Source organism: Salminus brasiliensis, chromosome 2 (assembly GCF_030463535.1).
Source record: "Salminus brasiliensis chromosome 2, fSalBra1.hap2, whole genome shotgun sequence".
Lineage (NCBI taxonomy): Eukaryota > Metazoa > Chordata > Actinopteri > Characiformes > Bryconidae > Salminus > Salminus brasiliensis.
Window position 1 is genome coordinate 4,724,097 of NC_132879.1, and position 17,183 is coordinate 4,741,279.

Genomic DNA, 17,183 nt, shown 5'->3' on the forward strand with positions numbered 1-17,183 from the left:
ATCGAACCCCAGTCTCCTACACGGTGTGGTTGCTCACAGTGGTGTTATCTGTTGTCCCACAGTCACTATATTGTGGAATTCTATATAGTTTCCTATAACAGTGCTCTGTATAATGCTCTGGATTTTCCCATGTAGGGGATGGTGAATAGGGCAGCTTTCAGACACAGCTTTAGATACCCCATAATACTATTCAAAGCATTTTAGACTACAAAGAACTTCATTTAGAGAAATGGTTACCGTATTACCCCACCTGTAACATACAGTCAATTCCGAACACAGTCATTAACATATTCTGCATTAAGATCTGTTACATTAAATAAGACATTGTGGTAGATGAGATTTCAGTTGAAATATTAAATTTCCTGTAGGCTTCAGATTGAGGCCTATAATACAGTGAGTTGGAATCACTCTCATTTACTGTATTTATGGTCCATCCTGGGCTATAGTCATATAATTTACTTAATGATCTTGACCATGTGGTACACAGCTGGGATGCACCCTTGGTGTTTTTTTCTCATACTGAGACATTAGAAACAATTGATAAACAAAATGCTTCAATTTAAAGTAGCTTTTTGAAATAATTGGAGTGGTCCCAACTATATATATATATATATATATATATATATATATATATATATATATATATATATATATATATATGGGAGTGTGCAAAAGTCTTTGACTTTGACCATGTGGGTGAAACTGGTTGAGCAGTGACTGCCTGCCCTCTGGTGGTGGTGGGTTGCCAGTGCAAACATAAAGCATAGAGATTTCTTAAAGTATAGATACATAGACATGGTCCTGCATGTGAAATATGTCTTAAGTATAGCCTATAGACAGCAATAACCACTCCACTTCCCCACAAATTAAGGTGGGGTGAACGGTCAACCACACCAATATTTACTATGTGTCCCAAACTAGTTCATCCAATGTTCCTCTACCATGACTATATTAAGTTCCACTACACCCTGATTATTATATTATGATTACAGTTTAGGTGGTTTCGTGACTTTTATCAATCATTTCTAAATAGTTCTGATCAGAGGAGGACGGGTCGGGTCCCCCATATGAGTCTTGGTTCCTCCTAAGGTTTCTTCCTCCAGCTCTGAGAGAGTTCTTCTTTGCCACTGTCACCATTGGCTGCTCACTCACATATGACCAATGTGAAAATGTGGACCACTAACAACCTCAAAATTAATCATAAAGTAATGTTTTCATCAGTTGTCAGTACTGTAAACAATTAGATTTAGTAGATTTGTGCATTTAGTAGATTTGTGCAAGACAAAAAGAAAGATGATCCTGTTTTACAAACTGAAACCCTGAACGCATCCCTTCTCTTCCAGCCTTTTCCCTTCAATTTACACTCTTGTTTTGATGTGTAAAGATGATCTAAGTCTGTAGACCCTGTATTGTAAGCACACACCTCAGTTCTTCACTCTCATAACTACATTAGTTGTAATTAACATACATTTAATAGGCCCTAAAATAGAACCATTTAGGTATGCTAAACCAAATAATTGTAAATAGTTTTGTGTAAGGATTAATTAAGGAGTAAAAAACCTAGGGTTCAAGGGGTAAAGTGTTTCTTATTGTTAGTGGACACATTTCCTTCAACAGACACAAGATGGCAGCAGAGTGTTTCTCATATCATCACACACACCAATTGTTTAAAGCAGGACTTCACTGACCATGAGGCGTCCGCAGTTGGCTCCAGTTTCACGCTACACTTGCCACTTCTCACCCATTTTAAACGACCACTCGCCCCCTCCAAAACAACTCCTGATAAATCCTGACTACTGATAAAGTTTCCTACAGCTGCCACTCCAGATTTCACAGATGAAACACACTCTGGACCAGTAACAGGGGTCTTCAGAGGGAGTGAGGAAAAGCATCTACCTTAGAAACCATGAAATTCTGTTTGAGACTCAACACACAATGAACCACTGGAGCACAAATGAATGAGTAACTAGAAACGCTCATGTCTGAAAGCCTGAAGAAAGAATGAGCTCTGATTACATGTGTGAGAGAGGGGGGGTGAGTCTCCTTGTGGTCGACAGAAATACTCTGAAAGGAGTGGTCCAGTACTTGACATGATCCACCAAACACAAAATAATTTTGCTGAAAAGTAATGCTGGCTTAATCTTTACCCATGGCATTATAGTTCCACTGCACCACAGCACCAACCTTTAAGAATTTAGACCCGTCTACAACGCTTGGCATTGGGCATGGTGACCAGGCTAATCCAAGGCTTCCTGGAGCTCCATTACTTCAGACAAGACAGTTCCACTGCTCCACAGCACCAACTCTGTGGAGAGTTATACCCTCCTACAATGTTTGGCATAGGGCATGATGATCTCAGGCTCATCCGTAGCTTCTTCTAACATTATGGAGCTCCACCACTCCAGAGAACACAGTTCCACTGCTCCACAGCATCATCACTGTAGGGATGTGTGTTCCTCAACAAAGCCTGCCATTGGGCCTGGTGACCCCAGGCTCATGTGTGACTGCCCCAGAGAGCATTGCATTATATTGGCAATGCTTTTCAATTGAGATCAAACACCCTTCAGCAAAAGGGGGCACATTAAAGTAGCCTAATTAACTAATTAGATGGGGTGTCTGGATATTTACAGAGATATGTGAGGAGATTAGTGCATCGCTAATATAATATAATTAAATACACCAGAAGCAGTTCAAGTACAAGTTTGTTGCAGGTTTAGTTTGATTCAATCAGGGGTCATTCTTTATGTGTGTGACATTCAGATATTCTGTTTTTGGAAAAAGAAAGAAAAGCCCCAAATATAGAGTAAAATATTACCAAGGTAACAGCATTCTCTCATCTCTGCCTAATAACAACCACCTTCAAATGCTGAAAAGACAGCAGTGCGGCTTACGGTGCTTAAAGGTTTGTGAACCCTTTAGATTTTTCTAGCATCATGAGCATCAACAACTTTTCTTCTGAGGTCCTCAAATAACTGTTTCACTTGTGCCATAATACACTTCCATTAACATGTGTTGAGAAGATCAGATTTTGATGGATCCCTGTTACAGGGCGTCTGCTCAGACCCCATTGTCATACCATTAATTAAATGGAATGAACACCTGACTCTGATCTCACCTTCAAATGATCTGCTAATCCTAAAGGTTCAGATACTTTTGCTACTCACAGATCTCTAATATTGGATAATAGACAACAGAGTCTAATATTTGTGTCTCGTTGATTTGGTTCTCCTTTCATACATTTAGGACGTGTGAAAATCAGATGAAGCTCAGGGTCAAATTAATGCAGAAATATAGACACATTTTACCAGGCAAAGATTCATTTATGGTGAAAAAAAAATAAGAAAAGCACCACGTAAGTCAGTAGAGATCACTGTATTTGCATTGAATCCTTAAAACAGAGTTTCTGAATAGAGGAGATTTAAAAAGGTACAAAAATAACTTTCAGCCTTCATTTAAAAGTTCATTACAGAGCTTAGCTTAGCTTACTTCACATGTTATTAAAGAAAGGCAACCCCGTCACAAACTATAACAAACAATAACGAAAAGCAGGTGTGCTTTTTTCTGTGCATCACTTCACTCAAAACCTCCATATCCAAAACAAATGAATATACTGAAATCACACTATATCGTCAAAAGTATTGGGACACCTAACCAGTGATTGTTTCTTCCAAAATCAAGAGTATTAAAAAAACTTTATCCTTTAGTTGGAGTAACTGTCTACTGTCCAGGGAAGGCTTTCTAAGAAGCACAGTTCCAGAGAGCACAGTTCCACCCAAGCCTGCCATTAGGCATGGTGCCAATAGGTTCATGTTTATCTTATTCTATTGGCAGTATTTCTCTACAGGGGCTAGACAAGTTGTATGTGTGCATTTGCACATCTGTGTCAGCAACGGGTGCAACTTAAAGTAGCTGAATGCATTCATTTAAAGAGGTGTCCACAAACTTTTGACCATATAGTGTACATTACAACATATCACTTTTTTGTATTCTGGAATATACTGCTAATATATAACAATATAACAATTTCATGTTTCAGAGGCGTTGACTCCACAAACACTGCTTCAGTGTGCGCATATGTTAAGCTGTGTGTGTTGAGCTTCACACCACTCCCACTCGAGAGGAAAAGTAGGCCATAATAACACAAACATTTCTGGCATGCCTCGAGTCAGCGTGGAACAGCCAAATGTTGCGTTTACTCTGCCCAGCCACACACAGCACAAGGTAAGTACATATTTTGGTTACACTCTGGAGATACTAGGGATGCACCAGTACAGGATTTCTGATAGTTAATGCCATTTCCCATATAAAGAAGTCATTTTCTCAGGCATAAATAAATGTTTACTAGATATCTGGCATGGTGAAAACCTCTGGTTTGTTATGTATGTTGCTTCAACTCCCAACTTGTGGAGTTTTAGACATCTCAGCTATATGCGCCCTAAAAATGCCCTAAAGCACCCTAAAAACGCCCTAAAAGGCCTCAGTTACAAGTGCTCAGCACCAATTATGGCAAATCCAGGCCCAGAAAGTAACAATCCATTATTTTGGACTTTCTGGACCTGGATTTGCCACCTCTGGTCAGCACCACAGTACAAGTGTAATCAGTGTTATATTGGTCTCAGAGACGCACTGTGATCTAAACACTTAGAGGACCCTGCCCTTTCAGTCAGAACATCTAGCAAAAGCCCTTAAAGTAACATGGCAAAGTGTTTGCGGGACATTTTATCTTTTAAATGAAATGCTGGCACGAAAACCTTCCCCATGGCTGAGAACTTTGTTTACCACCAGCTTCCAAGAGATGTTCAGCACAGCTGGGGGGCTTAAGCTTCTAAATGAGGAGCTTTCCAAAACCACTGTAGCCTACCTATCCAATGTCACCATGTCTTTTTGGAATATTTGATATTTTTATGTCGTGCATTTACGCAACATTTGATGTTCAATGGCCTAAAAACCTTGAGACATGCTGAAATTCTGAGGATTAATCATTGATACAGCTGAAGCCGTGGGTACACTACAGGACTTAAAGCTGTGGCAGGTTAGAAACAGACTCACACTTTCCCATATTTTTGCTGATCGTGCTCTAACTCATACATGACTACATGACTACAACCTGCTACTGAAATGAACCGACCACGCCCCAAAACATGAGTGCCTTGCACCACCTAGGACTTGCAGATTCACGCCAGCACTTGTGCCGTACCAGGCAGCAGTTGGCTTCAGTTCCACCTTAAACGGTGCTGCAGTATAGCACATGTACTAGTGCCAGAATGTAGCTGCTGCATCATTTAAGGTGGGACGTAAAACTGGAATAAGAAACTGCTTGTGCCCTTTTGTACAGGTGCATTGCACACATGAAGACATGGCTGTTTATCTTTATCTACTTCCTGCGTTTCCTGTTTACGTGCTCGATTTTCACTGGCTATTGACCCGTCCAGATTGAGTTGCTAAGCAGCATACACTACTAGATTAGTCGTCTCAAACAGATCAAACATAATTGATTTACTCGGACTGGTTTTTACCCTTTTACACACTTCTTGATTCTCTCTCCAACTGTCAACTAAAACTGAGGAAAAATCTGCAGACTAGAGCCAATCTGCTCAGACTGAGACTCAGGGCTCATATCAGGGTAAAAATATTGTGGCGTAACACAATCTGCAAAACAGGAGTGTTAATCCTATCTATCTTTTTGCTACTGCAATGGCATTAGACGAGGAACTGAACTCACAGTTTTCCATTTGTAAAATCTTTTCAGCATTCTCAGTCTGGATGAGTGTCCTTGGGCAAGACTCATAACACTACATTGACCCACCTCTGCAATTTAAGTAACCTTGTAAGAAGGCTGTGAATATAAATCTATATGTGGATCAGTGCATCTGTACAAGCTCAACATGTAATTCCAATATCAGACCTACGGTAAATAAATTTTTCACTCAATATTTGGTGCATCCCTAGTAAATCCAGTAAAGCGGATCAGGTGAAGACAACTAATACAGTACGTAAAGAGGAATGGACCCGTTACTGCTGGAGTAGAGAAGCAGATCAACACTCAAACACACAGAAATGAATTTCCTTTAAAGCCGTAGTTCAGAGAACAGTTCATTGCAGCAAATGTCCCACTGTAGTGATGACTCCCGTGATGACCAACTGAAAGGTTGAAAGTGTCAGTAGTATAGCCGTTAATGGTCTGAGCACACACACACACACACACACACACACACACACACACACACACACACACACACACACACACACACACACATACACACACATAAAAGAGTTTCTTTAAAGCTGTTGTTCGGAGAACAGTTCATTGTTGCAAATGCCCGACTGTAGTGATGAGCCCAGGACAGATGGGGAGTTCCAGTTTTTGTAATACACTGAAAAAAAAGTGCAGCACTGAATTTACTTCGTACAAATGTGTTCAGCACGTCCACATGAATACAATATCATCTGTGAAGTGCAGACCACGGTAGCTGAGGCAAGAAAGGAAAACTCGAGAAATTTGGGCTGGAGTTCTGGGTGGTTTTGATGGGATGGGACCCAAAGCCAGACCCCCCCTTTCCAGGTAGAGGTTGAGTATAACTGGATCATCAGGAGGAGCAGGGGCAGTGGTGGGGTGCAAGTTTTCGTCACGAGAACGAGAAGGGAGAGGAACGATTTTATAGTGTGTAGAAATGAAGGGGAGGTGTTTGGGTGTGGTCCTTCTCCTAAACTTTCAGCTATTAGATAACTCCATATATCAAAACTGCTAAATGTACGCGAACGTAGGCTACGTTGACACGGCAGGTAAAAGTCGGTTTGCTCTTTTCCGCATGTTTTGTAAATTTAGGAGCCACAGAGCGGTTAGCAAGTACAGTTTGGAAATGTGGGAACTGTAGTGAATTTAGAAAGATTTCTATAGTAACTGTAGTTTTGTTGGCTCTTCCCTGGCCCTCCTCCTTCTGTCGCTCTCTGTGCTGTTGCTGCAATGAGGTCGAGAGAAGGGCTAACATCCCTGCTTCCTTTATTTATTATCTCTCACTGTTCTGTTTACAGTGAAACAACTGACAATAAGCAAGCGTTTCCAATATTCTGGCCTTTTCTATCTTATTTTAAATCAAGAAATCATGGTGGATAGGATGGGGATGGGGTGTCGGCGCTCTTGGACCCATAGGATATGGGTGTGAAATCACATAGAACATGATAATGTTTACACACAACAGGCTGTTTTACCAAGCTCAGGGGGGCACTTTACGATACTTAGACATTTGTGGGGCCGAACGCATACCAAATCGTAAAGTCCAAACCAGAACTGTGACTCTTGTGTACCTTAATCTGAAAGGTAAGGATAATACCTGCCTTCATTTAAGCCACTCTTCCATTAACTGGATTCACCTGCAGCCCCAAACTGCTCCAAATTCTACTGGAATTGCTGTGCACATCTGAATCAAGTAAATTCAGTGTTTGTTCTTTCCGGAATGAAACTTCTCTGGTGTGAACGCACACATACACACTTGTCTTGTCCCTCAGCTGGGCAGGAACATCCTTTCAGCTGCACACTGTACGTGTTCCCAGTGGCTCCAGCCCAGCGCAAGCACACAAACGCACACAAAGGTCCCAAGCACGTGCAGTCGGCTCCGCAACAACGGGGCTGTGAACTTGGCTGCCGTGGAGACGCACACCAGGATCACCGTGGCTATGGCCAGCATGATGTTGATGCACTTTCCCAGCAGCACTTTGGCATCGGCGCTTTCCAGCTGCACCAACTGCTGCTGCTGCTGCTGCAACTCCAGCTTACTGATCCGTGTCTGACACACCTCCAGCGCCTCCTACAGGAGAGGAGGACAAGGTTCAAATTCCGGATGAAGTTTTACTCATTTTTGCTGAAAATATTTAGTTTTAATTGACTAAATTTTTATATACATAATAATAATTAGATTATTATATTAATAATTATAATAGTTAACATATATGAGTATTAACATTCAGTACTGTGCAAATGACACCTGTAAAAAAATAAAAATAACATTCCTACAGAAAGTCGTGGTTTTACACCACTGTGCTCACTAAAACATCTCCACAGCTCTCCTCACAGGAGTCTAGTATTATTTATAGTTATCATCCAACACATCCAACATAATTTGAGGAGGCCTAGAATGTCAGTGTATTTATCTTGGCATACTAATATGAGAGTTTGGTACATGGAAGTGACACAACCGAGAACATCAAAGGAAAATCCAGCAGAACCAAAACAAAGCTAAAAACAGGCCAATTCAAAAACCTCAAAACTGTTACATTACAATCTTGGCTCGCTCTATTTTCACCCCCCAAAATGTACATAACCTACTAGAGAAAGCTCTAGTGAAAGCTGATGACACATAAAACGTGATGCTGACTTTGTAAGAAAACATGGGGGTGTTGAGATCATAGATGTGCACAGAAGGAAAGCTCAAACTTGGCATGCAAAAAAGTGATGTCATGGGGAGCAAACAGGGATCTGTGCTGCTTAAAGCTGAAAGACACTAGCCTTTCACCATCTCTTCTCTCCATCATCTGCTCCCTCGAAAACAAACTGGACGACCACAGTTGAACCAAACTTGACTTGACTTAAACAGAACTGGGTTAGTGTTTTAACTGAGAAAGCCAAACCTGGGGTAGCAAGTAGGGACAAGTCTAAGAGCTAACTGGCTACAATCTCTTCAGCTTACTGACAGCACATCGCTGTCGCTGAGGACACCAGGAGAGGACAGCAACACTCTCCAGTAAGGCTCAGGAAAGGGTTTTTGTTAATGTTTTTTTTTTTTGCGTTTTATTGTGAAAATAAAAAGTTAAGCAATATATGAGTTTTTATGCACCAAATAAATTCATATACTTAGTATTTATCCATCAAAAAGCAACTTGAAGTACTTAACAAATGCAATCAATGCCACCGCTAATGGGAGACCGCACACAGATGCTTGTGTCTTGACTTTTTCTGCATTTCTCTGCCGCACAGTCAGGCGTATTCGAAAAGCCATTAGTAAATGAGTTCACATTACAAGATCAATTTGCCCAGTAATACCACGTGGATTGTCCATGTGCCATCGTGAACAGCATCAAAAGAACGAACCAGCAGCACAAGATAATTTGCTCTAAGCTGTTCATTATTTGAGGCGAAAGAGAAGAAAGGTCACACGTGTTGCTTTTGCAGCAATTACTGGCATTTGCTCCCAAGTTAGGCCCTGCTGCCACGGCAACACTGAATGATGGAGCAGCACAGCTGAAAATAAAACACATGAATTCTGATATGACCTCTGTATGGACAAAAGTATTGGGACACCTGCTTATTCATCGTTTCAAAGGCATTAAAAAAAAGGTTATCCTGTTTTTGTTGGAGTAACTGTCTCTACTGTCTATGGAAGGCTTTCTACTAGATGTTGAAGCACTGCTGTGAGATTTGATTGCATTCAGCAATTAGGTCAGGATGTTGGGTGATTGCCACCCCACCTCATCCCCATTCACATTGCTCCAAAAAAGTAATCAGATTGGTGGCACTTCAACCTGGTAACGTCAACATAGCCACAGTCTCAGTGAGCAGTGAGGTGAGCTGCTGCTCAAACTGAAACAGTACAAGCTGGAACATCTGCATGACCTAAAACACGTTTCACAACTAACGACTTACAGCACGAGAAGAATTTTAAGCCGCTTGTACTCCTAACACACACACACACACACACACACACACACACACACTTTAAACCCATTACAGCGTTACTAAGTTAACACATCTAAATACAGTTAAATATTTCGACAAACCACTACGTGTGTGTGTGTGTGTGTACCTGTATGTCCCGGGCTCGTTCATAGGCCTGGTAAGCTACTTTCTCCTCAATGCTGGCCAGCTCCTGTTTTAGGTTGGCTGTCTCATTCTGATGCAACTCGGTCAGGTCATTCAGCTGATCCTCCAGACGCTCACACCTGCCAGAGACAAGCACACAGTGAACATGTGTTGGTATGTTAGCGTGTGTGTGTGTGTGTGTGTACTTGTGTATGACAGTACAGATTCATATGTAAAGCTTGTATATGTAAATGTGTAGTTGTCAAATGATAGTACTACTACTATTACTATTATTAATATTAATAATAATAATTTGCTACTACTACTACTACTACTACTGTTGTAGTAATAATAGTCTGCTACTACTATTGTAGTAACATCACTGTACCTAGTCTTAAATTAAAATAATCTCACCCAAAAAAGTCCCTTTCTAACTCCATAGGCATTAATATGTAGTCGCCCCCCTTTGCTTTGCAGCTCTAACAGCTGTAGGTTTGGAGCTCTGCAGTTATTGAGTCAGTTGGAGACTTTTCGGCACTCTGCTCTGAGCTCAGCACTTGGCCCTGACCCCGCTCTGTAACTTTACGTGGTCTGACAGACACTCTGTGGCTGAGCTGCTCTCTGTGGTTCCTCTAAACGCTTCAATAATAACACCACTCACAGCTGATGGTGAAAGATCTAGGAGGGTGGAAATTTCACCAGCTGACTTGTTGTTGTTGTTGCAGCAGTGGCTCCTATTACATACAGAACCACGCTGGAGTTCAGTGAGCTTTATAGAAACCCCCATTCTTTCACTAATGTGTGGACATTTAAATTCAATGATTGAGATGAGGTGAGTCCCAATACTTTTGTCAAAATAGTGGATGTCAAAAAGTAAAAAAACAGCCAAAGTCGAAATACAAGATTTCTGCAGGACAGTGAGATCTTGTACATGTATGACTGTGTTCAACTGTACCTGTATTTTTCCTCCTGCAGCATCTGTGCAATGAATCCGTAGTTGCGTTTCAACTGGGCTCTCAGGATCTCAATGTCGTCTGCCAGGTGAATCTGTGCCTCCTTCACCTCCCTCACCTCCTCCAGAGCGAACACCAGCCTGCTGGAGCTTTCCCCCGGTCCCGCCTCATTCTGAACAGCCCCCAGGGCTGATGTGTGTCCATTGCTGTCCACAGACACTGACGTGCCAGTGGAACACTCGTCGTCACTTGGGTATTTGGGTTTGCTGGTCAGCGTGGCGCTGCCGCTCAGCGCTCGCCCCGCCCCCTCTGCCTGGAGCCCGCCTCCTGTCTCCATAGAGCTCTTCAGGTGGGCAATGTTGTCAGCACTACCGAACTTGTTGCGGATGAGGCTGGCGAAGCCACGGGACTTGTTGAAGAAGAAAGGTGGCGAGAGAGAGACGCCCGGGCCAATGGTCTTCACCTGGACAGGTGAGAAGACAGGACTTATTACAGGGTGTCTACAGATTTAGACTAATTAAACCAAAGAATCAAATCTGGCCCCAGAGTAATAGGTGTGTGCATGTCCACACTGATCATAGCTTTGTGTTCTACTGTGTGTTCTAATACCATGTAAAGGCATGCTGCCTTTATTATTGGATGTGATGTACACACACATCTAGAAGGTGAGTCATGATGGTGTTGCAATTTTGTAGATATAAATGGAAGATTACATTTGTGGACACCCCTTCTAATGAATGCATTCAGCTACTGTAAGCTGCACCCATTGCTGACACAAATGTGCAAATGCACACAGACATACAGCTTGTCTAGTCTCTATAGAGAAGTACTGCAATAGAATAGAGAAGACTCTCTGGAGCAGATAAAAATCAACCTACTGGCACCATGCTGCTTAATGTCAGGCGTGGGCTAGAGGGGTATAAAGCCCCCCAGCATTGAGCTGTGGAGCAGTGGAAATACTGTTTCCTTTGGCATGATGGACGGAGCTCCATCTAGTACTTTTGGGAGTAGTTAGGGAGATAAGGTGAGGTGGGGTGGTGATTATTCAAGTTCTTGACCTTACTAATGCTCTAAATGCTAGATCCAAGCAGAAATATGCACTTAAGGATGTATTTTTATACACAAATATATGCAATGTATATGCAAATATATATTTTTTCTATGTAAGACTGAAGACAAATATGACATGTTACATATTTAAGCGCTTTGGGTATTGCCTATGTGTTTAACTGTGGATAACCTGTTACTTTCCTTGGCTAAAACCCAGCTCAAAAAACCTGCTCCCATAAATGCCTCAGGCATTTCCTCCTCTTGCAGTGTTTGTAACCTTGCCTCTTTCAGGTTAACTCGGGTCCAAAAACATCTGACGTTCACCTTTGTAACATTGCTAAATTCAGATCTTGCCTTTGTTGTTCCACTGTTGTCGCATGCCTTCTACCATGCCTGCTTATTAATGGCTTCTTTTTCCCGCCCCCATGTTAGATGATATTTTAGATGTTAAATATGCTGTTTGTTTATTGTAATGTAAGACATTGTAAATATGAATATGAATATCAAAGGGGAATTCTCAGAGCCTACCATTTCTTTTCTGTGAGCAGGTCCACTAGTTTATAAAGCTTGTTGTTTTTCCTTTATTGCACTTATGATATTGTTTAATTATGTTTTCACTGTAAAGAAAAATTTAATATTCAGGACCCCCTCATGCCACCCAAACAGCTCTAACCCTTCAAAGCATGGATTCCACAACACAGCCACCACAATTCAGCACTTTTTAGCACTAGAGTAGTTCTTCTGTGGAATGATCACATGATCTTCATTTTAGCTCTATTGGTATGTACTGACCCCTGCATACCAGGAACACCCTATAAGACGTGCTGACCTGATGTTTTGGAGACTTTCTGACCAGTGGCTTGTCCATTTCTCCTGCTTCCAACACATCAACGTCAAGTACCTGCTGCTTACCAGGAGCCACTGGGAGCAGAACGTTAATATTATGGTTTGCGACTGGTGAACATAACTTACCTTGTCTAGCTGTGGGTGTCGTCCGCTGCCCTTGACCATGGCTTCCTTGCTCTCTTTCAAGCTGTCCTTGGACGCCTCCTTTGAATCTTTGCTGTGAGCGTGTGTGTGTTTGGACCCATTGGAGGAGGAAGTGACATCACACTCTTTCATCTTGCGGTGGTACTGCTCAAGCTTGCGCTGCAGCTGGGCGATGGTCTGAGCCGATTTCTGGTTCTTCTTCTCAAAGACCTGCTTGATGCGTCCGCTCTGCTGCTTGTCGGCGCTGTTGATTAGCTTGAGGTACTCGGCCACGTTCTCGTCCCGCAGGGCCTGCTCGATCCGCAACTGCTCAGTCACCTTCAGCACCTTCTGCTGCAGCCCGTCCAGCCCCAGGCGGCCGCGGCTCCCGTCCCGAACGGACCCCTCACCATCCACCTCCAGACACGTCTCAGAGCCGCCCCGCTGCATAGTGCCGGGGACAGCCAGACTGCTCCCGTCAGCCGCCTGGAGAGAAAATAACCAAAAAGAAGAGATTAGCTTTGGCGCAGTTATTGAATAAGTTATGGAAATTCTAATGAGCACCATGTCTTAAGTCTTTCCCTGTTTTCTTTTTATGACTAAATGGTAGAACCCATGGTGTTCTAGATAGAGTATAGAAGGACAGTATGTACAATGTGACTTTTTGCATCTCCGGTTAGTCAGCCTGAAATCCGACTGCTGCCTGAAATGTATAGCTCCTTAAATCCAGATGTTTTCTTTAAACTCCAGTCATCACTTATTCTGCAGCAGCTCCAAGCAGTGCGACTTGTCATCTCCAGCTCCAGCAATTGGACACAGAGTGACCCACTTAGTGGTGCACATTTCAGTAGATAACCAGAGGGCAAGTGTGACCACAGCTTGGAAAACGTTACAAAACCAGAAAACCAAATTGTAGTTTATGCGCAGAGGGCAGCTGTACCTGTGTGTAAGGCAGATACACACACTAGATATGGCAGGTTGGAGAACAAGCCTGAGGCTCTGCAGTGTGAGCCAGGGAGAGTGTGTATTAAATACATCGGGTCATAAATTAGCCCTGAGTGTCAGGGCATCCTCAGCGCCACGGCCAACATACTCATTCACTTCTTCTTCAGGACACACTGCTCTCAGAGCGCCAACACTGCCTCCAAATATACAACACAATGGAGCACAGACAGAGCGTTCTATCCACACACTATGACAGCCCTCATAGACTTCATAGTCATCTTGTCACTTTGGACAAAAGTATTTGGACACCTGTTCATTCATGCATTGTTTCTTCTAAAATCAAGGGTATTTAAGAGAGTTTATCCTGCTTTTGTTGGTGTAACTGTTTCTACTGTCCACGAAAGAAAGGAGGCTTTCCACTACAGTTGTGTAGTGGAAAGCCTGGAGAATTGTTGTGAGGATTTGATTGCAATCAGCAACAACACTCCCAAAGTACTGGATGGAGCACCATCCATCATTCCAGAGAGAATTCATCATTCCACAGTTCTTCCACTGCTCCACAGCTCAATGCTGGAGGGCTTTATAACCCTCAAGCCAAAAGGGTCATGCTCTAGACAGTCCTACTCTATTGGCAGTGCAGGGACTGGACAAGCAGTGTGTGTGTCAGCAGTGGGTGCAACTTCAAATAGATGAATGCATTCATTAGAAGGGCTGTCCACAAACATTTGGACATACAGTGTGACATACCATTTAAAAGACATCATTCCTGTGTCATACAAGTGTACATTAAAATGCCATGACTTTTGCCTTTTTATGGCGTTTGATGAGGTCACCATGCACCTATGGGTGGTGCTCCCACCACTCCACCCATCTTTGACTGAAAATACTAAGCTAGTATGTACAATACAGGCGAACACACACATAAAGTAGTACCATGTAGAGGCACTTTTGCACACAATAGATCTGGTAGAAAAGGCAGCTTCAGTAAAGCCACACACACACAAACACACACACACACCATTATTCCATCTGTGTAAGTGCTCAACCATTCCCAAGGCTTTAGCAAAGCTCTTTGTGACACAGTGCACAGCTTATTCCCCTTGGCTGGACTTGTATTATCTGTGGACGATTATAAAATGCTGCACTGAGAGAGACCTTCAGATTTTTACTCTGAAATCAAGTTTAAGTTGCCATGGCAGCAAGCAACAAAATACATCAATCTGATCCCACAGAACAGGGATGTAGCCTTTTGTTAATGGACTGATGGAGTGTGTGTGTGTGTGTGTGTGTGTGTGTGTGTGTGTGTGTGTGAGTGAGTGTGTAAAAAAACACATCTTTGGACTCCAAGCAGATGGATCTCAATGTCGTCAGGGAAAAAGCTCACTTTAGAGAAGTAGGTCACTGTCACCACATATGCAATAACTTGCTATTTTGCTCACACACATGCATCTCCTTCTTGGGCAAGAGAGAGCAAGAGACAGCAGGCAGGGGAGCACGAGAGTGTGTGTGAAGTGTATGTGTTCTGGCAGTCAAACAGGCTAACAGAGGGAGAGATTGGAATAAAGAAAGGGAAGACATGAGGACAGAGGAGGAGATCTCGTTAATACTGACACTCCACAAGCCTGACTGGCACGTAATCTACATGCTAATGCTGGATTTTCACAAGTGCTAATAATAAGCATGTTATCATTTCATATGAATTATTTCTCACTCCTTAAAAGCCCCCCAGCAACAGGCTGTGGAGCAGTGAAAGAACTGTGTTCTCTGGAATGATGGATGGTGCTCCATCCAATACTTTTGGGATGAGGTGTGAGTTGGGGATGAAGAGAGCTGGTGATTATCCAACATCCTGGCCTCACTAAAGCGCTAAAGTCCTCATAGCAATGATCCTCCAAAATCTAGTAAAAAGCCTTTTTCCTTGGACAGTAGAGAGACAGTTACTTCATTCTAATACCCTTGATTACAATGAAAGAGCAGGTGTCCCAATACTTTTGTCCATACAGTGTATTTATGAATAGTTTAGCTGTGCTACTTGATCAGACAGCAAACATTACATAATAACTGAATAGTTGCAACGGTTCCTAAAAAGGGTTCCTGGGGGTTGGGTAGCTTTGGGTGGTAAGAAGCCAGTCCCCCTTCTGAAAACTGGAGCCAGGAATGATAGATGACAGGGTTAAGGGTGATGGGGCGGCGGAGGGGTGTGTAGACTTGTTGTAGACACAGGAATGAGGTAGAGATTATAAAATAGAAGGATTCAGGCATGCTCCGCCTCCAAAAACATATTAATTTCCTAACTCCACTTATAGAACCTAAGAGAGCTTTTGTGAACACCTGTGAGGAACTCCTGCAGTCTCTAAAAGGACCATCTAATAGACACCTGTGAGGATCTCCTGCAGTCTCTAAAAGGACCATCTCAGCTTACAGGCCTCAGAACATCTGAGACAGAGCACAGGTCAGAGGAGGACAGCAGAGTTTCTGCAGTAATGCTCAGTGTGCGTGTGTTAATTCAGAGAACATGGTGGCTCTCCTGAGGCTTAGGGTTCACCCCACTGGGAAAAAATGTGCTTCAGAGGTGTGTGTTCATGAGTGTGCAGGAGGAACAGTGAGCAACAAAGCGCAAAGTGCAGCTGAGGATGCTCAACTACACTGAATGGGCAAAAGTATTGGGACATCTGCTCATTCGCGGTTTTATCTGTAATCAAGGGTATTAAAGTTTTTTTTGTTGCTTTTGTTGGAGTAACTGTCTCTACTGTCCAGGGAAGAAGGCGTTCTACTACATTTTGGAACATTGCTGTGAGGATTGGATTGCATTCATTGACTGAGAGCATTGGATGACTGGATATTGGATGATTACCACCCCACCTCATCCCCAACCCTCAATTTTAGGCAGTTGGTATTAATATTATGGCTGATTGATGTGTGTGTGTGTGTGTCAATTAATATGTATTTATTAATTTTACAGGTTTATACATACATACAAAACATTAATTCCATAGGCCTATATAGACAATATATACTGACCTATGTCACTATCCTAGCCCTGTACCACTCATGTCTTTCAGCTCGAAAACAGCCAGTTCACAGTGGGTGAAAGATGCCATATGTATAAAATATGCAGCCTATTCTCATTAGTCATTAGAGCTCAGCTGGACCCACCATCCTTTTAGATCCAGGAATGAGCTTCCCCCTCATAAGTGTCTAAACAGCAAAGTCGCTCACTGTCATCAAACACAGACTGAAGGCCCAGCTCTTTAAAGAGTACTTAGGCAGAATGTAGTGCAGTGCCGAGTATGGTGGTCTCCATACTGACTGTATTTACTAATATTCAAGCTCAGAGGTCTCTTTTGGATCCTAGTCTATACAAACTAGCTAAGGATATTATCTGAGTAAACTTTTCTCGCTCTGGAGAAGAGCATCTGCTAAATGCCTTAAATGTAAATGGCAATGGACAAAAGCCGATCTGCACCAAGAGC

The 17,183-nt window shown here is 42.6% G+C and overlaps 1 protein-coding gene across 1 annotated transcript in view; it reads right to left on the reverse strand.

Annotated features, from left to right (window-relative positions):
- Positions 1 to 3,315: 3,315 nt before the first annotated feature.
- Positions 3,316 to 17,183, reverse strand: part of tmcc3 (transmembrane and coiled-coil domain family 3) — a 34,284-nt gene continuing 20,416 nt past the window's right edge. Inside the window, exons 2-5 of the mRNA XM_072674171.1 lie at positions 12,769 to 13,251; positions 10,749 to 11,209; positions 9,798 to 9,933; positions 3,316 to 7,805 (exon numbers count right to left, since the gene is read on the reverse strand). Of these exons, the coding sequence (XP_072530272.1) occupies positions 7,503 to 7,805; positions 9,798 to 9,933; positions 10,749 to 11,209; positions 12,769 to 13,251 (1,383 nt within the window). The 3' untranslated portion in view covers positions 3,316 to 7,502. The remainder of the gene's footprint in view (positions 7,806 to 9,797; positions 9,934 to 10,748; positions 11,210 to 12,768; positions 13,252 to 17,183) is intronic.